We start from the raw sequence: 25,473 nt of genomic DNA, 5'->3' as shown, positions 1-25,473 counted from the left end.
CAGGGAGCTGATAGGAAGGGAAATATGTTCTCTTATCCATATACATTGCAGCTGAGTGCACCAGCTGTCAATCCCAATGGAGAACTGCCCACAGTAACATGCCTGGGAGGCATGTACTCTAACCCAAACCAGGCTTGTGATTTTGAGAAGCAGAATTGACATATTGACAGTGGTCAGAAACTGGCACATATGCCTGCAGAGGCCTAACTGACTTTGTGGAAGGCAGGCCAAATAGCCCTCCTTATGCTGCCCTTCCTCTTGATCTCTATTGTCTCTGCGCTTTCTTTTGGTGTTCAGGAAACATGGTGGGTCATGGCATGATGCATGAGCATGCATCATCTGCTCTTCACCAAAGTCACTTCATCTGCCATATCAGGTTAATGGTGGGCCTGGCTTCAGCTCACTGAACACAGGGTAGGAATAAGTCTGGCCTCAATCTTCATATCCAAGCACTGGGTTTGGGCTGTTTTGGCTGTGTCTACACCCTAAAACAGAACAGGGCAGGGGACTGTTCCTCACTCCTGAGACCAAGTGGCTAGACTGGACTTGTCCATTCTACACTACATTTTTGTGCTGTCAGTATCTTGTTATAACATTTGTGGCTTTTATTTTAAATTTCAAAATAGCTGATGTAACCTGAGAACTCTGTTGTAGCACATTAGAATGTTGTTTGTGAAGCATGAAACTGAAGAATCATAGAATCACAAGGTTGGAAAGGACCTACAAGATCACCTAGTCCAACCGTCCTCCCTTTACCATACCTACAGAAAACCACTAAACAACATCTCCTAGCTCCCTATCCAGATGCCAGTGTTGCAATGTTACATGCCTTTGGACACAGATGAAGGAACAGAAGGAGCTTTTAGAAGATGTGGAGCCTCTTGGGGTAGCTATGGAAAACTGCGTAGGAGAAAAGACATAAATCCAACTTCCTATTGGAAGACCCTTCATTCTGAATAATACAGGTGAAGGAAATGATTGGTCACAGATATCTATGTAAGTTTTACTTTGTGTGGGGCATATGAGACCATGCATAGCACAAGAACCTGTAGGACATGGGTATACATACAGCATATCCTTGTATGCTGCACATTGGAGCTTAGAGTCACAAGCAAACCTGCAGCAGGATGTGTTCTTGGTGATAGTGTGAATAGACAAGGGTGACAAGAATACCTATGAAATAGCACAGTAAAAATACACCTGAGTAAAAAGAACATGTAGGCTGATTCTCCAAGTAAGGAAGAGTACTCCAGACTATATTCTGCGAGCCTAGATTTGTCGGATTGATCTCTTCTCACTGGTCACAGGTGACAGGACGAGGGGAAATGGTCACAATTTGCACCAGGCTACGTTTAGGTTGGAGATCAGGAAAAACTGCTTTACAGAAAGGGTTGTTATGCACTGGAATAGGCTCCCTACGGAGGAGTTTGAGGTCCCTTCAAGGTCCCTTCCAACCCAAACCATCCTACGACTGATTCCATGATCGCTCTGCACAGCGTCTGCGGTCCTCCACTCCGGCAGGCGGCGCTGCAGGCAGGGTTCGGCCGGAAGTGCCCGCCTGCCCAGCGCTCTCCCGGCCTCCCCGCGTGTCCGGTGACCCCGTCCCTCCCCTCTCCCAGGCGGCGGTGTGAGCGCGTCATGGCCGCCTCGAAGCCCGTGGAGGCGCCGGGCGGCCCCGGTACGGGTCTGTCCCGCTGGCAGCTGGCGTTGGTGCTGGGGGCTCCCATCCTGCTGGGCGCCGGCGCGGTCTACCTGTGGGGGCGGCGAGCGGCCCGCCGCGGCGGGAAGGGCGCGAGCGAGCGGAAGACCCCAGAGGGGCGGGCGAGCCCCGGCCCCTACGGCGGAGGCGCGCAGCCCGATGGGCCCGGCCACGAGGAGATGGTGAGCGTCTGCCGCGGCCGTTAGCGCGGCCCCTCCTCCTACGGGGCCGTTGGGGCGGGGGGGAGGGGACGGGCGTCGCGCCTAACGGCCGGGCCAGGGTCAGTCTTAATAGAGATGTTGTCAAAGCTTGCATTTATCCCGCTGGGAATGACTTGGCTGAGGATTTCCAGGTAAAATTCCCCAAAAATTGAAGGGCGTCTTCGAAATCAATGTCCAAATCAGATGCGGGGCTCCCTCGTATCTACCTGTCTGTGGAAGATATTTCTGTCGTGTGCTTCCTGCCATGTCTGCTGTCACAGATGTGCTGTGACACTCGTGTTGTGCTGAGGGGAAGCTGCGACTGCTAAACGCACCTACAGTGTTAGATTTGGCAGTAATGGGTGCTCTTATTTTCAGTTGTGTTGAAGTTCTTGTTTGCACGCAGGAGCTAGTTTTACACTCGGCTGACCACAGCTACCTTAGAGCCACACTGACATTGTTAAGTAAATCCCATTGAGGTATTCCTGTGGCTCTCTTTTTTTTCCTTTCTCATTCTTGTAAATGCCCCAGGTAGTGTGTGCCGATCTGTCTGTCGGCGAGAAAACTGTTTAGGAGGTATGAAGAGGTAATTTTTAACCCTTAGCACTTCAGTGATAAAGGTTAATGTTATGCAAGTGATGGACGGGCAGTGACAGCAGCGCAGAGGTGTGGTGGAGAAGGTGAGAGCTTCACAGGTAGGCCATGATAGAACTGCAGTGAGCTGCAAAACCTTTTCTGGACCTGGAGGCTTGGATGTAAGGGTTTGTTCTGAGCAATGCACAGAAGACAGAATCCAACTTTGTTGCAGTAAGCTGCAAACAGCATCTGGCGCTTCTATGACAGCGTGTTCACTACAGATGAGCTCCAGGTTTCAGGCTACCTGTGCGCTGTGTGCAGTAGCAGTGATTTTTCTGTTAGTGTACATTAGCTCTGCAGTACTTGATTGTATTTCTGGACTTCAGTGTGTACTGCCGAGTAGTTTGTAGTCATTCTGTTGTTGAATGTGAAGCAAGGGGTGTCTTGTATGTAAACAGCTTATTTTGGTTTGAAACGTTGCGTGTCTGTCTCTTTCAAATTGCTTCCCAATATAACTTTCTGTTGGACTCTGTGCATCTAAGAGTAAGTATATGGTTGAATGGTGCGACCCAGGGTTCCTTGATGAGTGTCATTGTGTAGTGCAACAAAATGATGGAAATTACTTAGGAAAGCAGAAGACAGTATCATATTTGCCCGATTATATATGACAACGGACTGGCTGGTCTAAATATGGCTGCTGCAGAACAATTAATGTGGCATCTGCTTCCCTCCGTGTGTGTGGGAAGGGTTGCCTTCCTGTTCATCATGTCCAAAGACATGATGTCACGTAGATGTCATGTTTCCATACACTATTTCTTAGTTATAGATACTATGCAGTTGAAGCTTTTGTTTTACCTGCTGCAGAAGCCTCACGTTTTTCTCCAGGTTGTGTCTGTGCTACAGGAACCTCCTGGCATAGATGTAGTGGCCGATTGTGACTGGCATCGTGTTGGCAGAAGCCCTTAGCACAGGTGCTATACTGGGAAAAGCTCCAAGACTCCTGACACTGCTTCTTTTATAAGCTTAGCTCCTCAACAGTACAGTGAGCTGGTATTCTCATATCAGTTAAATGTTGCTGATTAAAATGTATCAATGGATGTTCTGATAAAGGTCGGAAAACCATATTGCGTCTGTTTGTTACCAAAGTGATCATTATGGCTCATAGTTTGGGTGGGACATGTTTTAACTACTTGGTGACAGTCATTGCTTTATAGATGTTCCACTTTGTGGGGAAATTGGCATGCCTTAAAATTGTTGGAGAAGAAATACGCTTTGCATTTATTGCATTGGTTCATACTCACTTGATCTGTGTTCTGTACTTAATCTGTGGTAACTTCTTAACAAGTTTGTCCTCCTTGTGTGAGAGCAGTGCAGACTGGTTAGTCAGCAGGTAATGTGTTGGATGTTTCAGTGGTTTTTTTACTTTCCACCTAAGCTGAAATAATTTTCTTTAACAAATCTGTGATAGACCATATCTCGCCCATTCACTGTTTCATCAGGTTTGTAGACTAACCCTATGCTTGTGGAGAGATTCTTGAGCTGTTCCTTCTGTTTCTGCAGCATTGTCCGTAGCAGACAAAGCTGTTTCTGTCCACAGCTGGACTTCGCTGTTGTGCACATTTTTGCTCAACGTTTTCCTCTGAGCTGGCTATGCTCACTGGAGTGCAGTGCTGGCTGAACGTGTCCAAGCTCGTTGGCTCGTGTGATGCCACATATCAGGATCAACAACCAGAAAGTGTGGCTTCTTTCCAGGTTCTATTTTAATAGCCCTCCTTGCAGAATGTTACCTGTCTCAGTGCTGAAACGTTAAATCACTGTATGAAAGAATTATCAGCCTTTGTCTAGATATATTTATTTGGTACTTTTTCAGAATTAATTTAAGCAAAAAGTGTAAGAATTGGTGTCTGTTGTATTGTGCGCCTATTGTATAAAAGGGCTTATCAACCTATTGTAAGTTCTGTGTTTCATGGCAGCTGCAGGAGACAGGTGTAGGAAATCCAAATGTGTGTGTAATAGCAGTGGAACATTTGCTGCTTGGGCAGCTCTCTTATTCATGGTAGGCATGGATGACACTCATTTAAAAGGAAGGTGACAGATGAAGAGCATTGACCAATTGTGCTGTAAGTTTGAACTTGATTGTTTGTAATACATCCTAGTTAGGGCTCTGAATATGTAGCTTAAGTTTATGGGATGATTATTCTCCTGTTGTTTTTATTGCTAAGGGAAGTTTTAAAACCATTTATGCTCAGTTAAAACCTTTCAATGTGGTTCTGAGATAAGACTTGGAGTGAACATCAGTAAAAAAAACAAAGGGGGGGGGAGGGAGGAAAGATGGGTATTGAGTAGTAGTGAAAACAATGCTTTTTTGGTGCCTGATTGTATCAAAAGGGCCCTCTTGCTTGGAGAGGAAGAAAGAAGTGTATTACCACGGTTTCATTGGAAACTGATGAATTGAGATGGGTGGCTGGAGTATTAGGCCCCTTTTTCCATGTTGTCAGTTAGCAAGGGGCTCATACAGATCATACAAATCCTTTTCAGCCAAAAGAAAATACTGAAACATGCCACTGATGTTTCTTTTGTAAACTCCTGCCATCATTGGCTGGCAGCAAATTTCTCGTCCCGCTTTAAAAAACAGTGTCCTTCCAACCCAACCAGACCTGTGATTCATTTGTATCAGCATCGCCAGAGGTTGCTGTGCTTCCTTGGTGCAGCTGCCTGCCTGTTGCCGTGAAGTGGCTGCTGTTTGCATGGCAGTTTCTGAACAGTTTGTGAGGAGAGCACATTCGTTGAGATCAGAGTAATAGTTAACAGACGTTGGCCTATGCTGCCTGGTCTTTAGAAAGCTAGGAATCTGCTTATTTAGTTAGCTAAATAACTGATCGCTTCTCAAATACACAAGTGTTCTTTGGCTTGAAGTCTAGGTTTTAAGGCTTGTAGTGAACGGCTTCTGAAAGCAGACCTCAATACAGAGATGTGGTTGGTTTTTTGTTTGTTTTTTTTTTCAAGTAACTTCAGAGTTGCGTACAAATTTTGAAACACTGTCAAGATATGAAAACCAGCATGTATTTGTACCCAGTTAAATTCTGCTCATTTTACTGAATAGAGTCATTAAATCACTCAAGTTGGAAAAGACCCGGAAGATCAGCGAGTCCAACCACGACCGAACCGTACTGCCCTAACTCTAACAACCCTCCATTAAATTATGTCCCTGAGTGTCTTGTAGCATAACCGTGTGCCCCCGGTGGCACAGTGGTATAAAGTGCTGCTTGCAGCACCAGAGGGCCCGGGTTCGAATCCCCCCTGTGGCGCAAGTGGTAGAAGCGCTGCTCTGCTACATAAGAAGGGCTCAAATCCTGGGAGTTGGACTCGATGATCTCTAAGGTCCCTTCCAACTCTCACGATACTATGATACTATGATGATGATGATGATTACTATTACAGAGTCATCTAAATGGTGAGTGTCAGGAGTGTGTATTAAACCGCACAGTAAACCACGACGCATGTCAAAAAACCATTCTGCTTTTGGCTGTAATGGAAAATACATACTTTGATTTGGTATGGCTACATTAAGCGTTTGTATGACAGCCCTATCCAAATCTCAACAAATCAATTAATAATAAGAAAAATTGTACTCTAGAGATGTGTTACCAGAAGTGACTGTAACTGCTGCCCTTATTTTGCCATCTGCGGGCGCTGTCCTCTGGCTCTGTGGTGAGAACACCCAGGAAATTCCTACATTCTCTGTGTCTGCACTGTGTCAACCTGGGATCTCTTTGCTGATGTAATAGTATTAGCTAATGTCTTTTGGTGGGATAGAGTGTCACAGGTGAGAATGAAATAAAATTCCCTTCTTGTTAAGTTGGGAGTAGAAGGAAGCCTTGTGGTTTATAAGCTCTGGGGCTTTGAGATATAAATGCAGCATTTTTTAAAATCTTATTACACTTTTTGTATGCTGTGTGTATGGGGTTTGTTTGTTGTGGGTATGGGATGTTTAACAACTCTTTTTCATATAAATCCCTTTCATATTTATTCATTATGCAGAGCTGTATCAGCTCTAACATGGAGGCTGTTTGGGAATGGTACATTGTGTGCATAGAGGGCTATAGCAGAATAGCGTGACAAAGGTTGCAGAGAAGCAACCATTCATGAGTTAGGAATCATGCTTGCTTCAGGCAGTACTAGAAGAAAGCTTGTTTCCTTCTTGCATGGGCGTTATTAGTGACTCTATTACATGGCAGTATGTTGTTCTCTGACTCGGGCCCCTCCACCCCCAAATTCCTTGCCTCACTTAATGCATGGGGTGGTGAGTGATCACTGAGTTGTCATTTCCTCGTGGCTTACTGTATGTTCTTTGGCTTTACTGCTAATAATCAAGCCTTGTTCCGGTAACAGCTACTGATTTTGAAAGGGGTTTTCCTTTAGCATCATACCCATATTCTCCAAGGCCCCCCGTCCCTATTGCTTACACTTGAGCTTTTCTGAAGGCTTGATGGTTTCCAGAAGCCAGCAAAACACCCCAGAACTACAGATTTCTTGCTGCTGGATGCAGTTTAGAGCACTGGAGCAACCATTGCACCTGGCTATTATACAGCTGTCCTCATTTGTGGTGTGTCCCTTGGCAATGGCAGCACAGCGCAAGGTGGTCAAAGTGCATGGGGTGGAGCAGACGGAGCGTCCGGCCTGAGATGCAGATTGGGGTGGTACATCCCTGGGCTAAGGGATCTGGCAGTGATGATGGAGTAGTAATTTAGTTAGGAATTTATCAGCCTTAAGAAGTTCTGATACAGGAAAAATCAGGTCTGAACGTTACAACGTAACTTGGAACAGCAGTTAATTGTGTAGGTTACTTCACAGGGATATTTCCAATGTGGATTGCTGTGGAAATACAGAAGAAAAAAGAAAACAATCAAGCTGACTTCTGTGCATTTAAATTTATTTGTTACGTGTATTAGTTATAAGAGAAGCAAGAGTTGTAGGAGCCATACTTGGAATGTACATGAAATAAGTATAACCTTCCCTTCGGGTTTAGGTCTTATTTTAGAAGTAAAAATTGATCATAAATACAGTTTTTTGGTTCCCGTAGAAATATTTGCACTTCGATTCCAGTTTGTGTATCCACACAGATGAAAGCAGTGATTGGAAAGGGGTGCAGTCAATCATCTTTTACCAACTGGAATTTAAATCACTAAAATGAAAACTTAAAGAGAAATGCAGATTATTTTGTTCTGTGAGCAGTGGAGATGGCAGAGATGGCATTTCTGTAAGCCTAGTGACTGGTGAGGTGTTACTGAAGAGCTCTGCTGGCAGTAGGGATATTTAAGAGATACTCTTCCTTATACGGTTTCACTGGTAAGCCTCTCTTCAGGAGGATGCCTGTAGAATATGCCTGTTATATCTGAACACTTGTTTTTTTGTAGGAACTTAGGGCTGGTGCCCACTGTCTGATGTTTCTTGTGCTGTGGTTGGAAACCAGGATTTAGAAGAGGCCTGTACAGCAACTCCTAGCTTTCCTTCTGAGTTTTTCGTTTTAAAAATCATTTAGGTGCTAAAAATGATCAGACTGGCATGAAACAGGCAGACAACAAGGGAAACAGGTTGAAAAGATGCTTTGAAGTGTGTCTGACAGCAGTCTGGGTATAGTCAGTGTTGCTGGCAGTGAATGAGGGGCACAATGAGAGACAAGTATGGTCAAAGAAGTATGACATTTATGGTTGTCAGCAGGCCCTAAATGATTTATTCATTGAGTGAGAACTAGTAAATCCTGCAGCTGTTATTTAAAGCATTACTGTCCCTGGTTTTGTATACTTTCTATCTTCTTGAGAGGTGCTGATCAAATGGCATGTGTGCTCAAACCTCTGTTCCAGTCTGGTAGGCCAGCCTGAACTGACCCACTGTACTTACTGCTGAAGGTAGGCCAGGGAAGGAAAGTCTAGATGAGCATTAGGATCTTCTGCAGCTCTGTATGTCTTGAATATGAGTCATTGCCCTTTGATTAAAGAGAAGCTTTTTACGTATGATTCATTGTAAACTATGTTTATGATAACCGGTCTGTAAATCTGGGATTTACATGTGCAGATAGCAGTGCTTGTTTCCTCACTAATGCAGGTGATAAACTGGCAGCACTCAACTTAGAGATTCATTTAGCAAGGTCACAGTCTGGATAGCCCAAAGTTTTCCATCATCTGCTAAGAATGACAGAACTGTGATGGTTCAGCACTTTCTATTAGGGGATGGATGAGCAGGTTGTGTAAGGCTGTGAAGTTAATTAGCCCAGGGGAAGGGAAACAAAGCAGTTGAGTTTTTCCAGAAAGTGTTTTTCTTAGTTCATGTTCTACTGAGTCGACTCAATGTCACAGGCTGTACGTATTTCAGTAGAAAACTTTTCTTATTTGAATTGCTTTGAGAGCTTTGTAGTTTTCACACACTTGTCTTTGGAGAAATATCTCTCAATTTCAACAGGAAATCTCATTGGTTCTTCTGATCACCAGTCACAGTAGATTAAAACCCATCTAGCTTTCCAAAGAGAAATCACTGTATTGTTAAATACCATTGTAGTGAATCTTCTTAGAAGCTTGCCTGCTGTTTTGCATGGTTGCACCTGAAATATTTTTTATTTATGTTTTTTTTCCCCCAGTGAAACAGAAGGGAGGTTTTCAGAAGACCAGGCTATAATATAACACTGGCTTCCATTTTATATATCTGAAGATGATACTTTAAGCACCTTGTGAGGAGCAAAGCTTTTCTTACTCAAATTGACCAATCAATTTGTTTTTCCTTTTTTTCTTTCAGAGCCCTCTTGATAGAGCCCAAGCAGCCAAGAACAAAGGAAACAAGTATTTTAAAGCTGGAAGATATGAGCAAGCCATTCAGTGTTATACTGAGGCTATCAGCCTGTGCCCTCCTGAGAGAAATCTTGATCTTTCTACCTTCTACCAAAACAGAGCTGCTGCCTATGAACAGCTGGTAAGAAAGTAGTGAATTAGATGTTTATTCTCAAAAGTTGAATTTTAAATTATGTATATTGTCGCTTTTGTCCACCGAAAGATCCCAAGTGCTGATACGGGCCGTGTTCACAAGATACCATTGCTTGTAGCTGTTTTTCTTTTGTTCGTCATGCTTTTCCTCATACAACTAAAATTATGTTCTGTTAACTGGAGTTTGTCTTAGGTGATTCTTAAGTATCCCTCTCTTATAAGACAGGGTTTTAATTCCTTACCCTCTGGAATAACTTTCTCGTTTACTTGTTAGTTTTGTTTCTCTTTATAAGACCATTGCTTTAGCTGTTGAGTGAAAGGCCAGATATTTCAGAGGATGCCACTTCAAAAATGAAATATCACAGAGCATCTACTAAAGCCCAAGCTCTTAATTTTGCACTCGTGGAAGTAATTACTTGATAGCCGTGTGTATGTGATATTAGTTTTTAGAAATCAGCTAGCATTTATTATTATTATTTTTTTTTAATTCTGATATCAGTAGATTTGCTTCTAAGGTCGTGTTGGTAAACTGTATAAAGGAATGGAAAAATTGGCTATATGTGGTCTGGAGTATCAAGATAGAGACTGAATGATTTAAGAAATCAAGGCTTGAGCAGACTTTTTAGCAGGATCTGTGGCAATAGAAGAAGAGACATGGCTTCAAGCCCAGGGAGGCTAGATTTAGGTCAGATAAAAGGGAAAAATCTTTTACAGTGGGGGTGATGAGGCATTGAAACAAGTTGCCTAGAGATGTGATTGATGCCCCATCCCTGGAGACATTCAAGGCGAGGCTGGATCAGCCCCTGAACAACCTGATGTATGTGTGCATGTTCATTGCAGGGGACGTAGACTAGATGGCCCTCTTCTTCCAACTTGTAAGAATTCTGTGATAGAGAATGGATAAAACTGTTCTTGTTTAATGGAGTACCGCTTATAATGCTAATTCATGCCATAGTATCATATCATAGTATCATAGTATCGTGCTAGTTGGAAGGGACCTTAGAGATCATCGAGTCCAACTCCCGGGATTCGAGCCCTTCTGTGTAGCAGAGCGGCAGTTTTACCCCTTGCGCCACAAGGGGGATTCGAACCCGGGTCCTCTGGTGTTGCAAGCGGCGGTTCTAACACCGTGCGCCACCGGGGGCACACAATTAATAATTGACTAAAAAATGTATGTGGTTCTTTTTCAGTTATTAGAAAAGCCTCTTTTGACCATTAATTTTGAATCATAGAATGGTTTGGGTTGGAAGGCCCCTTTAAGATCACCTAGTTCCAGCCCCCTGCTATAGGCAGGGACATCTCCCTCTAGACAAGGTTGCTCAAAGCCCCATCCAGCCTGACCTTGAATGCTTCCAGGGAGGGGGGTATTTATAACCTCACAGAAGATGTGTGTTTTTAGTTTTAAATAGTCATAGCCAGTTCTACATATAAATTTATCATTCCTTTATAGTAAGTGTCGTGAATTGCAATATCAAATAAAAAGCAAACAAAAACAAAAACTGAATGAAGACGCCCAAAAACTAACAGTTTTAGTACTTTGTTAAACTTGTCTGATGATTTTCATCGTGTTTTCACCTTTTTCCTTCTATAGTTTGTGTACCAGTCTTTCAGCCCCAGTGTTACCTCCCACAAGCATCTGCATCAAGTCATTATCTTCTTCCATATGCTTTGTACAAAAACTGTCTGGTTTCATTTTTCTGTAGGAATTCCTTTTCAGTTTTGTGGCTCTTCTGGTGCAGGTGGCTTCCAGTGGCGCCTGGCAATTTCTTACTGAGAAACTTGCAGAAATAGAAGCAAGCAGGTAGAACCAGAGCCCTGGGAACTGCAGCTACTGTTAGGTGGGCATGACCCTGGAGCTGGTAGCAGAAAGCTAATATCATGCAGCTGAGTAGGGCTTTTTTCATCGTGTTTTTCTGCCCCACAGCAAAAATGGTCAGAAGTGGCCCAAGATTGTACAAAGGCTGTGGAGCTTAATCCTAAATATGTAAAAGCTCTCTTCAGACGTGCAAAGGCTCATGAGAAGCTAGACAATAAGAAGGAATGTTTAGAAGGTGAGTGTCTCTTGATATGTATACGGAATGGTGCTCAGACACTTTGGAGATGATTAAACTTACATAATTATTATTATTTTTTAAATTCTTGTAACTACAGTAGCCCCTAATTATTTTTAAATGCCATTTATAGTTACAACAAATACATTTTGTTCTCTTTTAAGAGGAAACATTTTACCCCTTTTCAGGTTTAGGTCTGAAATAGCTCCTGCGAAATGGATCTTATGTAGGCGCTTGGGGTATTCTCTGTCCAGGAAGCTCCCTACCTGTTGAAACAGAATTCATATAATGTGTTGCGTAGATAACGCAGGGAAGGATCATTCTAATTCTGTATGGTAACAAGGTTTCTTCAATTTAAAAGAAACTGTACTCCTCCAAAAACAAGGTGTTTTCACACATGGAGGTGCTGAGCTATAGACAAGCATTACAGCTGTTTAAATACTTGTGGCAGGTGTAAAAGGCAAAACAGTTTCAGTAGCATTTCTTTCCTGATATGTAAGAGGTAGGCACATTAGAACAGATAAGAATAAAAATCCTTTTTTTATATTAATGATCTGCATTTGGCAGAATCTGCTGTGTCAAACTCTTGCAATGCTGTTCTCCTGATGCAAGATTAAAAGGCAAATGAATTTTCAGCTGTGCCAATGCTCAGTATTAAAGGGCAGAAAATAAGGTACTGTTCTAATAACTTGCAAATCTCACTGATAAAGAAATAAAATTATTCTCGCTATGTGTAACAGCTAAGAATTAGATTTGCTGATAATAGAGGATACATTTATTTTTATATATCTGTTGGCAGGATGCCTCTGTCCTGTAAGACCATCATGACTAGAAAAGGCCTGTTGAGGTCATTCAGTCCAGTTGCTTGGAGTCACTTATGGACTGTAGAAAATGGACTAACTGCTTGTTCTAGAATAGCTGTACTTCAAGAGTACTGTAATAACATCAATAACCTTACAAAGTTGGAATAAACTGACAGGTGACAAAAACCCTAAGAACGAGCTGCTGTTCTCATAGTATGGCTGCTTTTAAATGCAACCCTCTTACGGTGTTAGAAGCAGCAGTGTTTGTAGAAATTGTTTCCAGTGCTTGGTTTTTAACTTGCAATTTGCTATGCGTCTATTAAATACTTTTTTTTTTTTTAATCTGCCAACCGTATGTAGGCAATCTGATCTTTGACAAGGGTATGTTCATGTGATGGAAGGAAGCAGAAACAAAACTATCTGCCCCTGCCAGTAAAAACCCCTCTCCACTGATCCATGTCTGTGTAGTCTAGGAAGGTACTGCTGCTTCACTCAAGTCTGGGTGCTGGTTTACAGCTGCCTGTATTGGGCAAAGCATCTGTGCCAGGCATTTGAAGTGGCAGAGTATGGTATTACTGCATGCACTATGATTGTACTGTGTTTTTCCAAGGACTCTTACATTTCTTGACTGTACAATGTTGCAGGGAGTTGCAGTGCATAGCAGTGTAGTATTACAGAAATTAAACAAAAATTGTAGGGTAGGACACATGCTTTTTGAACTTATTCAAACAAGGCAGAGTTTGAATTTCAAGTCCAAATTCTGCTCATTTTCACTTAATAAACTTCCATAATGACTTCATGGGAATTACATCTGAGGCCTCTGATAAACGCTTTTCGTTGATTTTGTTCTTCATGTATTTCCATTAATGGAACAGCAGTTTAACTGGAAAATAAATAGAAAGAATCAATAGTAGCCTTGCATTAATTAGAGGAAATAAAGATAATGTACCCTAAGAGTGTATTTCACAGTGCAGAGCATTATTCAGGCAGCAATGGGTTAACGTTCTCAGAGGCTCTGTGTGAATGAAAGTGATCTGATTTAGCACTTCAAATGTGCTAGCAAGATGCTTCTTGTAAAGTTGTTTCTTTCCCAAGGCACAGAGGTAGGCAGAAAAAGATGGTAATATAATACAGGAAGATATCTTAAGAGCTGAGAAAGGAATGAGGTATGATTGAACAAAAAGTGAAGTTTAAAAGCAGAAATTTATGTAGATAATGGTGACCAGTCCCAGAAGAAGAGCTATTTTGATTCTTTTAAGATGCACAGGTTATTAACTTAATTACTATTGTTAATGTTTCTAAACGTTGAAAACCCCTGCTAGGTGTATGAATTTTTTACTGTTGTGTGTGAAGTCACAGAGATTAAAATAATAATAATTTTCTTCATTTGCTGTTATTACAGGACATATGTTAGTTTGAGAGTAACTCATTGTACTAGTGGCACATTTTAGTGTTCAGTAACTATCAGAATTGGTTGATAATCTCTATTTTTGTATTATTTCCTAGATGTCACTGCAGTCTGCATTTTAGAAGCCTTTCAAAACCAGCAGAGTATGTTATTAGCTGATAAAGTTCTCAAACTCCTTGGAAAAGAAAAGGCCAAAGAGAAATACAAGGTAAGGCTTGTGATGCTGCTGACAAATGCTGATTTCTGACTGTTGAAATGTTGTTTGTTGACATTCTGATAACAGTTGCAAGTCGATCACTGTCTTCACAAAGCTAGTATGTTACCATTGTTGTTTTATCTTGGGCTCTGACCAAACAGTTTGAAACCTTTGTAGGGAAGAAGGGCTTATTTCTAACAATCAGGTTGTTTCCTTGTAATGATCAAAATTATGATGGTGTTCAAGAGACAATCCTAAGCTGATGTGCTGCCTTACTTGGGCTTTTCTGGACTCAGGAGATAACGGATGTTAGAACAACAGCAGTCAAATGTTCAGTTGCACATCAGCTGTTAGGAAAGTTTATGAACAATAAATAAAAACAAATAAAAAACTTTGATATGTAGTGACTAGCTTAAAATGAGAAGGATGATAATAGAGGAGAGTTTACTCCTAGGTTATTCTTGGCTTTGTAGATAGAAATTTCATGCAGGAAAGATTTGGTCAGCGGTGGAATTTCTGAGTTTTAGAAAGTGGCTAAATAATATTGTTGGGTTTGGTTTTGTTTTTAAAAAAGCCAAAAAACATTGCTGAAAAGAAATGATGTAGACCAAAATCTCACCTTTATATTCATGGTCAGACTTGCTGATTCTCACTTAAGAAATAAGATTCCATCTCCCACAAGTTATTTGCAACAGTTCCTGTTCTTCTGAGTCAGTTATGTAAATGGATGCTTATGCTTGTACTTTTCTGTTTGGACACTCAGATTTCTTTGCATGAATGTTTGGAAACTGCAGCAACAAGAATAGTGGAAGTATAGAGTTAGCCAGGAAGAGTCATTTTAAGTGGCCTTAGGTTGGGACATGCATTAAGTTATGCTAGCTTGTTGTTTGTGACTGCAGTTTACCTACTGAAATCCACATTGACTTAGAGATGCTGAATTTCTTTTCTGTAGAAACTCACATAATTGTGTGACATCAAGGTAACAAAAAATAAATGGTACTTTTAGTATGATAGTGGTAGCATTATAAAACGGATGTTCTCTCTGTCAGGAGTGTTATGACTGAACTTAATAGAGAAACAAAGAGGAGCGTATTCAGACTTCACCTGCAGGAGAGATCGAACTGTAATTCTCTTATGCAAACTTCTTATGGCTGTACAAAGGATTTTGTGTCCGAGGTGTCATTTCTCATGATTCAGATAAAATAGTTGGTGTCTGGGCCAAGTGCCAAATAAGAATTAGGATATTGCCATCTGATTTTACAATCTAGTGAACTGACCTTGTATTTGTGTTTCAGAATCGTGAGCCTTTGATGCCCTCGCCGCAGTTCATTAAATCCTATTTCAGTTCTTTTACGGATGATATCATCTCCCAACCTTTGCTTAAGGGTGAGAAATCAGATGAGGATAAGGATAAGGAGGGAGAGGCTTCTGAAGTAAAAGAAAAGTGAGTGTATGATACAGTTGGAAATTGTTTGCTGTTGAAATTGTTTTTAGTGGTTTTGACGTTCTTTTCAGTTTAAGTTGCTGTTATGTTATAGTACCTGCCCTGGGAGATCTGTGATAACAAAATAAACCTATGAAGTAAAATCAGTGTTAAAAAGGAAACTTAAGAGAGATGACTTGTTAATTCCAAACTGTAGATGTCTTTGATCCCTTAAACAAAGAAAGCGCATAATGGGGAAGACAAGCTAAATATTTTCTAAAATACTGTGGTAGAGATTAAGAAAGAAGTAGAAAGTGCTAAAAGAAAGGAATAAATACATTACGCTGAAGGAGAATTCTGAAGGGAAAGAGCAAATCATCCTCTGGATTGAAAGGGAGAAGACAAGCTGAGAAAAAAAGCTGTCTGTTGGTGAGAACTAAATAACAGCAACTGACGCTGAAAGGATATTTATCTTTTTAGAATCAAATCGCTCATAAGCAAGTTTTGTTCTGACAAAGAAGCATGAGTGCTTTTGCACTTGTTTTTTATTTTTCCTGAGTGAAGTTTGAGCGCTAAGTAAATGGGTCTTTGACTTACTGTGCTGCTTTCCAGTTGATGTTTTGGAAGATAACCACTGCTATCAATATGGAGGCCATTGCAAACAGCACAATGAATTTTTCAAATCAGGGTAGAATGGACTGATAAACAGGCAGATTCAGTGAATCCAGGGCATGGAGCTGAGAACAAAGCAGTATTTACTGTGATTTTTTAAATCTGAAATCCATACTTCTGCATATAAGCTGCAGATTGCTAGGTTCACTATTCATTTTTCTGACCTGCTGTACCATCTCAGCCCTTCTGTTTTAAAGTAGAGATTCACATTGTCCTTAATGTGAAAAACATTCAAGGGACAAATGAAGCAAATAGGTGGGAAAAAAAAACTTCGTTTCTTTCTTTCTGATGTTACTGTGGCATTTTATGTCTAAATTGTTTTGGATCTGTGGTGGTTCTGTCCAGGAATATTTGTAAGTTTACTTATAGTACTAGTGTTATTACTTAGTATAGCAGAAATTAGTGTATAAGTTTTAAAGAAAAGTCTGAATTGAAATTGCAGTGTTCAGTGAATACAACTGTTCTTACATCATTTACAGCTCTGGCTATTTGAGAGCAAAACAATATATGGAAGAGGAGAACTATGACAAAATTATCAGTGAGTGCACAAAAGAAATTGAAGCAAAGGGAAAATACATGGCAGAAGCTTTGCTTCTGCGAGCTACTTTCTACTTACTTATTGGCAATGCAAATGCTGCCAAACCAGACCTAGATCAGGTCATCAGCATGGAAGATGCAAATGTGAAGGTAAGAAACTGTCACAGCTGGATTAAAGTTTGGGTTGAGAAAACATATCTTGGATAATAAACTTGAAGTATAGCTCAGATCTTTATTTTTTCCAAGTTTTGAAGTGCTTTAATAGAAATGTTTTAGTTTCTCTTACTGTTCTGTCTTTTTTTTTTCCTGACAAGTAGTTTTTTCAAGGGGTTGTTCCCGAAACATCTGTGCTAAGTGATAGAAACAAAAGGACGAAGGAAACTGAATTAATAAGAGGCATACGCAACCCGAAAATTAGGTTAATAAGTAAGAAGACATTAATTAAAGTTGTGTATTGGACTACTAAACATGCTGGTTTATTTGTATGCATAGGGAAATTATCTTTGAGTTAATTTTTTGGGGGCTGAAAATCCAATGAGGTGGAAGCATAGGGTGATATATTTGAAACTAGGCAAAGGAATTCAGTTGTTTGAGACTCAGTGTGAAAATTATTCCTTCTTTAGTATAAATGTTATCTGTCTGTAGGAGAAAGCAGTCACTTGACAGCTTTAGTGTAATTGTAATGAAGTTCTAAACTGGGAGGAACGTTGGAGTGTTTAATACTTCTTGGAACTTGTTTTTTTTACAGCTCCGAGCTAATGCTCTGATCAAACGAGGAAGTATGTATATGCAGCAGCAGCAACCTGCACTGTCCACTCAAGACTTTAACATGGCTGCTGATATTGATCCTCAAAATGCAGATGTTTACCACCATCGAGGACAAGTAAGAATCGTTAGAGATTATTGTCCCAGTACTCAAGTATTTCTGTGTGTACTAAAAGAATAGTAAAGAGCCGTACATAGGCATAGGCTGTGTATAGACACAGTCTGCACTGTTTATGGTAGAAAAAGTTGAAGTCCTAATTTGGAACCATTGCAGAGTAAATGTGCATTCAGATCTGCAGGTTGAAGTCAGGAAGAAGCAGCTAATAGGTGTATGAGAAATGCAGAGCAACAGAAGTTCAGCCCTCTGTTGATACCAGCTCTGACTTGAAACTATCAGAGTTTATATACACTTAAACTACTGTGTAAAGGGGCCTATATGTCAGAGCAGTAGCTACATAGAGGGAAACTTTGTTAGAGCAGATGTAACCACCTGTTTCTGCTAACTCAGAGCTTGCCCTGGTACGTAAAAGGCTTGCATCTGTTCATTTCATCCTTACTCACTTGACACTGCTGCATTCTTCAGTAGTTTGTAGGCTAGACAAGGCCTGGTTCCACTGAACTGTAATATAATAGATGCTGGAAGGAAAAAAGAAATATTACCATGTGGGAATATGCTAAGTTGTATTAGAAGGATGGTGCATTTCAGTAGTGGCAGTAGCGACAGCTGGTCACCTCTGATGGTACAGACTTTGACAAGCATGTCACGTAAACTCATCTCTAGTGAAAATGCACAGCTAATGGTGGTGACTGTGCTGAGAAATAGTGTTTTGTAGCTGAGAATTTTCTCTGTCAAAGCGTTATTGTGCTCTTTGTATCTGTTGTAGTTTACACTGAAATAAATAATATATATTTTTAAATTAGAATGTTCTTAAAAAGCAACAAAAGCATGTAGGCAGGTTGGACACGTGTTCTAGAGCTTAGTAGGAAAAAGAAATGTAAGAAGTTGTGTGGGCACTGGCAGTATTGTCAAGTGACCTGGGAGGACTACAACTGTGCTGATTGCAGTTGTAGGGGAAAAAAAATCATGTAGCCGAAGTTCAATTAGAGTTAAAACTGGCCCGTATCATGGCAGACAGCAAAAAGGGATTATTTTAAAATAAGTTGACAGCAAAAGGAGGACCAGAAATAACATTGGTCTGTTACTTGGTGAGGGTGGTTGTCTCACAGATAGGGGTACAATTAAAGCATAGGCGTTCAGTGGTTTCTTTGCTGATGTTTTTAATACTGATGATGGTTTCTGGGACCCCAAAGCCCTGAGCTGGAGGTCCTTGACTGCAGTAATTCCAAGCCAACACCAAACTTGTGTGCAGGATTTGCTGTTCCAGCTGTGTGCATAGGATTCTATGGGGCCCAATCAGGTTCACCCCAGGGTATTCCAAAAGCTGGGTGATGTCATCACGAGACCTCACTGAATTCTGTTTCAATGGTCTTGGACTTTGGAGAGATCCTGATCAACTTGAAGCTGGTAGACTTTGCCTCAATCTTTAGAAAGGCAAGAAAGAAGACCCTGGTAATTACAGGCCTATCAGTTTCACTTTGGTGCCTGTCAAAGTTGTGGAGATTATTCTGGGAGTTACTGGAAACAGCTGTAAGAGAGTGCAGTCATTGGTCACAGCCAACATGGGTTCTTGAGGGAAAGCCTTGTTTCCTCAACTGAATCTCATTTTATAACGAAGTTACTCACTTAGCTGACCAAGGGAAGCCAGTAGGTGTGGTCTTGTTGGATATCAGCTAAGCTTTTTATACTGTTACTTGCTCACAGCTCAGATTCAAAGGGTTACAGTAAATGTGGTTATTAGTATCAGGTTGATGGCCTGTCTCTACTTGAGGTCCACAGGACTCCACTTTAGAACAAGTTGACTGTGTCATCAGTGGTTTGGGTACAGAACTAAGAGGTATGCCTAGTTTGCTAACCACATTAGAATTGACTCCCTTGAGGGTAGAGAGGCCATGCAGAGAGAGATCTTGACGAACTAGAGGGTTAGGCAGTTGTGGAGTTTAACAAGAGCAAGTGCTGGATTCCACACCTGGAGATGCAGTAGCCCTGGATTTGTGTACAGACTGAGAAATGAGAAGCTGGAGAAACAGCCTCACAGAAAGGGCTCTTGGGGGTTCTGGCTGTCAGCATGTTGAATGTGATCCAGCAGTGTGCCCTGGCAGCCCAAAGGGCCAACCGTACCCTTGGGTGCATCAGACCCAGCTCTGCCACCAGCTCTGCTCTGTAATGTGTGGTCTCTTGTGGAGGAATCAGAATGTTAAAACACCAGTTGGGAAAGCCAAAATGTTTTGACATCCAGATAGTTCACAGGCAATAATTACATTGAGGTAAAGTAACTTGAGAAAATATGGAACAGTTTTGGAGACTGGACATTAAACTCAAGCAATAATGGCGATACGCCAGTCTAAAATGAAGGTGTTCTCAGTCTCTACACATGAATGTTGCCTTTTTATGTATGAAGTCAGTGTTTCATTGGTGGCCTTATTGTTTTATGACAGTAATTTATTATTTTTTTTTTTACTCATGGTTTTTGTAAATTTCTAGATCTAGAACTGAACTGTGGACAATATGAATAGCTGATGCTAATTGAATTATCACTTAAATGTACGAAGCACAGATTAAATACAGAAATAGGATTTTCTTTTATTCTGGCTAGCTGAAAATTCTGCTTGACCAAATTGAAGAGGCTGTGGAAGACTTTGATGAATGTATCCGATTGCGACCGGATTCTGCCTTGGCTCAAGCACAGAAATGTTTCGCTCTGGTAGGTAATGCACTGGTGTTACCTGGGTGCTCTGGTTTTAAAGATTTCTTTTAAACATACTTTTTTTCTCTGCTTTCTTCCAGTTTTATGGAAAAAAAACCCCAAACAATATATTCTAACAATAAGGCAAGGAAATAACAATCTTTTAGTTGGGATAAGGATTTACTATTATTTCACAGTATTCACTATTTAACAGTAGGTTGTCTTGCCTGTATTGTGATTGAGGAGCAGAAATTTACACTCTATCACACAAAGCTTTATTTAAGTCAGTGTTCTGTAAAATATCGATCTTCAAGAAATTAGAAACTGTATTTCAAGCTGCGTGCAGAAAGCTCCAGGGGACAGCTTTGCATGGTGTGAGAAAAGAACAGTTCTAAGCTTGTAATTTCTAGGCTTTTGAAGTAGCGGGAGGCTTTGGGCAACTATTGAGTCTTGTGGATTCTTCCTCTCACCCTTTCTTCTGTTGTAGTCCATTCTGGTGGGGGCTCAGAAACATGGTGGGTTCCTAAAAAGCAGGTTTGATAGGGTGTCACCTCCTAGAACTTGGAATTGTCATGACGCGTGCACCTCTTGGGGAAGTGAGTAGGTCTGATGAGCTGTATTTTTCTTATTTTTTCTCTTTTTTTTCTATTTCCTTGAATAGTATCGCCAAGCGTATACAGGGAATAATCCTTTGCCTGTGCAAGTAGCTATGAAAGGCTTTGAAGATGTCATTAAAAAGTTTCCAAAGTGTGCTGAAGGCTACGCTCTTTATGCTCAGGTACATTTTACTCTTCCCTTTATAAAAACAGCTGCATTTTTGGGTGCCTTTTGTCTGGGATAACATACAGTTCTTGAAATAAAGATCTTTGAAAGTAAGTTCTGAGGTAATACACAATGCTTGAATTCATGGGTGTTGGTGTGCTGGGATGGAGGAAGTAGGCAGAACTGGTGCAGTCAGTAAACAGTGAGAGTCAGAGGTGGTTATTAGGATAGAAAGGTCTGGAGAATATTTCCTATTGAATTCCTGCATATATATGATAGCTCATTTGATTGATTAATGGTGGGGATTCTGTCTTTAATTTGGGACTCGTGTGTAGAACTAAGGTAGCAGAATAAAACTGCTACAAATTATATACTGTTTGATCAAGGAGAATAAACTACCCATGTTTAAAGTACACTTGTAACAGAGAATGCAATTTGTTCTTTAAGAAAACATGCTGCTGATTGTAGTAGTATTGGACGTTTTGTTTTAAAGCAGGGAGATGCTATGGAAGCATATATTTTTGATTCCTTCTTACCAGTTCAAAGAAATAACTGAAGGAGAAATACATTTAAAAAGGAAGAAATTGAGATGTGCATTTACAGACTTCTGAAATGACTTCTATTACTATCTTTACTTGCAGTACTCTTAACATGTTGCTTGGGGATCTCCCATTACAGATGGTACTGTGATCAGTTAACTTCTGCACATGAAAACTAGCAGCTTTCTTCTAAAAAGACTATTTTGAAACTTAGTTGTGGTAACTGGCGTGCTTGGCCTGTTCTCTGATAAGAGAGCTCTATCCAATCTAGTATTAGAATTAGTTTCTCTGAAGTTAGAGAGTTTAGTATTAGAATTGGTTTCTCTTGATTATGTGTTTGATACATTGGTTTTTCTTCTGTTGCAGGCTCTAACTGATCAACAGCAGTTTGGCAAGGCTGATGAAATGTATGATAAATGCATTGATCTTGAACCAGACAATGCCACTACGTATGTTCATAAAGGGTATGTGTCAAGTTTGCAGTCCTTTGGGTCAGGGGCAGTTGGCATATTTAGTTGAATCAATCCAAACTGAAGGTAGATGCTGAGAGGTTTAGCCAGAAGTGGCTTTGCAAAAACAACTTAGTGCTGTTGTTTCTACAGTCTCTCTTGACTGAACTCGAAATGAGATCGAAGTTTCAGTGAAGTTTCATTAATAATCATTCAATTGAGTATCTGCTTGAAGTGTATCTGACTGTCACTTTTAATTCCATCTTAACGTCTGCCATGCTCCACCCTTAAATGTGGTCTGCGTTACCGAGAGTATGTGGAGTTCTAAATTTTCTCTTTTCTTTTCAGTTTACTCCAGCTTCAGTGGAAGCAAGATTTAGACAAAGGCTTAGAACTCATAAGCAAGGCCATTGAAATTGATAACAAATGTGATTTTGCATATGAAACCATGGGAACGATTGAAGTACAAAGGTAATAATGAAGCACAGTGTTAAGAATTCCAAGTTATCTTTTGAAATTACGGCAGTCCTTTAGCTTTTCCCCCAGCCTTTCTAAGATCATCTCCTAGCGCAGTGAGAGGCCAGTTCTTAACTGTTGTCTCAACTACTGTTCTGTAACTCATGGGCAAAGCCTTGCTTATATTTGTGGCATAATTTTGATTTATGGCCTGGACAATTTCATACTTACTGGATAACACGTAGATGAGTCTGTGTGTTTAAATACATCCCTTCTGCATTTAAGATTACTTGATTAATCCTCATTGGGCTTCCTACGTATCTAATGTAGTCCTTAAACATACCTTAATGGACTTATTTGTAATGAGAGTCCTGACCTATACACCCAAACCTGACCATTCGGGCTCAGAAAAGGTGCTGCAGGGATGCAAAAATTAATTTGCCAGTCTTAACTGGATGATGTTTGGGTTTATTTCAGAGGTAATCTAGATAAAGCCATTGAAATGTTCAACAAAGCGATCAACCTGGCCAAATCTGAAATGGAGATGGCCCACCTCTACTCGCTCTGCGATGCTGCCTACGCCCAGACAGAAGTTGCAAAGAAGTATGGATTGAAACCACCAACACTGTAAAGACAAACACAAAGCAAACAAGAGGAGGAAATGACTTCACTTTAGAAGTTGCCCACTTCAGCCAGCCCTAGGGACGCTGTTGCAAACCATGTTGAATGGTGGAACTTAGTTTTTTCCCGTTCGTGGTGTTGTCATTTGCTACATCTGTTAAATGTTTAGGTGTTGTGGGAGTGGTTGTTCAAGAGAGTACGCAGTGTTGCATCTTGTTCCTTCTGCAGCAAGAACCTTAAAGAGTTTTAAGGGGGAAGAAAAAGTTGCAGAGGAACAAATGGACGATACTTAGGCCATGCAAATAAAAACTTTATATTGGTTCATTTTGAGTGATTACGTTATGGGTGATTTTTGCTTTACTGAACAATATTACAGCATGTTTTTGTTTTTCCCCTGTTGATTTTAAAGGTAATACTAGTCAGTGCTGTACAATAGGGTTCTCTTTTATATGCGATTAATCTTTGAGGGTTGATTTTAATTTTGCAAAAAGGAAAAAAAAAAAACAATTTAACAGAGATTTTTTTTTTAAAGCCAGTAGCTGTGAAGAGAATTCTGTAAATATATGCAAGCATGCACCATCTTCCCTTAAAGCCCTTCCCACCCTCTGCATTACAACTTAAAAATAGTCCTATGGCAGCTATTAGGGAATTCATTTGATAGTCCTTATCCTCACCCCAGAAAGCCCAGGTGTACTGTGTAGGAGAGCTAGTACAAAGGTTTCTCAGGGGAAGAGGTTAGGTAACACTACTTTAATACAGATTTTACTGGAAGAGACGCCGTGTTCCTATGCAGCAATCCTTACTTGAATGAGACGAGAAATTGTTCTGTAGGGTTCGGAGAGACTTTCAAGGATTGAAAGCACTGCTGGGAGTGGAGCTGCCAAGGTACGGTCATGCTTGCCTATTGTCTTGCAATCTCTGTCCATTGCTGAAACCTAACAGTCAATACAACTGTCTAAATTCTCTTCTTTGGTCCCTAGAGACTTCCGTGTTCTGCTCTAAACCTTGTGATAGCCCTCTGCAGGAGTAAGTGAGATAAAGAACAAGGCATAGTCTAAAACCTCAAATCATGGATGTAGAACCTTTGCTATTTTCCTTGTTCTTCAGGCCTCTTATTGTGTAAGATTACAGATACTGAACAAAAGAAGCAACTGTTTGGCAAATAGTGCATCGGCAAGTTACTGCTGGTATAAACACTTGTCCTCTAACTATGAACATCAGCGAGGGCTTCTCTGCTGCTTTGAGTTGATCAATCTGATGCCATAGTCAGTCCGTGGTGCCTCTCTGGGTTGATGTGGCTGGATAAAACTCCTGAAAATACTTAATTGATGTCGCCTAGTTTATCATGCATTGATCTGGGCTTCTTCCTATCCTAAAATCATAGATTTGCTTGTGCTGAATTTTCTAGTGTATTTCACCTCCTAAAGAAATGAAACAAACTGCCATCAAACTGTTTTGTTCTCTCCTTGCGACCCTCCATAGCAGCAGCATGTGTTTTCAACCTGACTTACCTTTCTCCCAGCAAAAAACAGTTGAGAATGGAAATGGTGAACTGTAGATGCGGAGAGTTAATCTTTGTATTTTACTTAGCTTACTAACGTGATCCGAAATCGTAGCGTTGGCTTAGAATTGAAGGCACTGGAAGGTACCTGCAGCTGCTAAGGGCATTGCGTGCAACATCTTCTGGAACTTGATATCTCTGCATCAGTTCGTGCATTTGTTCCTGAGAACAAAACTATGCCAGTCTGACCGAATTGTCCTGTTCTCCCGAGGAGTTTCTATTTGCATGGCCTTATTTACATTGGCATTTTCTCCTCTCCACCCTACCTTTACCCCATTCCTGTCCCCACCAAACCAATTAAAGGAAAAAAGCATGTGCTGTCAAATACTAGCATTCCAAATCATCACAGACTCTTGCCTGTTCTTGAACTAGTTTGAAACTGCACTGAAAAGGATGCATTGTCTGTAATTCTTTTTGTAAATGACGTATCACCTGTAAACCAGAAAAAAAAGAAATAAATATTACCTTGGAGTATCACTCTCTGACATGAATAAGAGCAGGTTTTGATGGAAGTGTTCTCTGCAGTAGTCTTCTCTCTGCTTATTTGGTGTCGTTCTGCATCTAGGAAGAATTAATAATAACTGACCGCCTCTCATCTCTCACCTGAGCTTTGAAGAAAAGATAAGGAGACACGGAATGAAGGAACCTTATCTCTGATTGCTACCTACAGAGGTATGATCTGGAGGGCTGAAGATTACAGGGAGATAGAACTGGGAATCTTGAGTAGCTGACACCTTCCACTTCTTTAATGGCTGGGGCTGGTCTCAGTGGTGACAGGGCAAGGTGGAAATGGCCTCAAGTTGTGCCAGGGTACTTTTAGGTTGGATATCAAGAACTTCTTTACAGAAAGAGTTGTGAAGCACTGGAATAGGCTGGTGGTTGAGTCACCATCCCTGGATGTGTTTAGAAACCATCTGGATGTGGTGCTCAGGGACATGATTTAGCAGAGGGCTGTTAGGGTACCATGGTTAGGTTGC

The 25,473-nt window shown here is 40.9% G+C and overlaps 1 protein-coding gene across 1 annotated transcript; it reads left to right on the top strand.

Moving 5' to 3' along the window:
* Positions 1-1,569: 1,569 nt before the first annotated feature.
* Positions 1,570-23,265, top strand: TOMM70 (translocase of outer mitochondrial membrane 70). The gene is made up of 12 exons (XM_072327191.1): positions 1,570-1,881; positions 9,265-9,438; positions 11,374-11,500; positions 13,810-13,919; positions 15,203-15,351; positions 16,482-16,689; positions 17,288-17,422; positions 20,019-20,126; positions 20,770-20,886; positions 21,776-21,873; positions 22,207-22,329; positions 22,792-23,265. Exons 1-12 carry the CDS (start codon positions 1,639-1,641, stop codon positions 22,943-22,945), a joined length of 1,746 nt encoding a protein of 581 aa, XP_072183292.1. The 5' UTR covers positions 1,570-1,638; the 3' UTR covers positions 22,946-23,265.
* The last annotated feature ends 2,208 nt before the right edge of the window (positions 23,266-25,473 follow it).

This window comes from Excalfactoria chinensis, chromosome 1 (genome assembly GCF_039878825.1).
Source record: "Excalfactoria chinensis isolate bCotChi1 chromosome 1, bCotChi1.hap2, whole genome shotgun sequence".
Taxonomy (NCBI): Eukaryota; Metazoa; Chordata; class Aves; order Galliformes; family Phasianidae; genus Excalfactoria; species Excalfactoria chinensis.
This window is presented reverse-complemented; position numbering and strand designations above follow the sequence as displayed.

Excerpts from the sequence above, each read along its gene's own strand:
- TOMM70 (XM_072327191.1), top strand. The coding sequence starts at position 1,639 with ATGGCCGCCTCGAAGCCCGTGGAGGCGCCGGGCGGCCCCGGTACGGGT. Across the intron at positions 1,882-9,264 it reads GGCCCGGCCACGAGGAGATG|AGCCCTCTTGATAGAGCCCA; the intron begins GTGAGCGTCTGC and ends TTTTTCTTTCAG. Across the intron at positions 16,690-17,287 it reads TGGAAGATGCAAATGTGAAG|CTCCGAGCTAATGCTCTGAT; the intron begins GTAAGAAACTGT and ends TTTTTTTTACAG.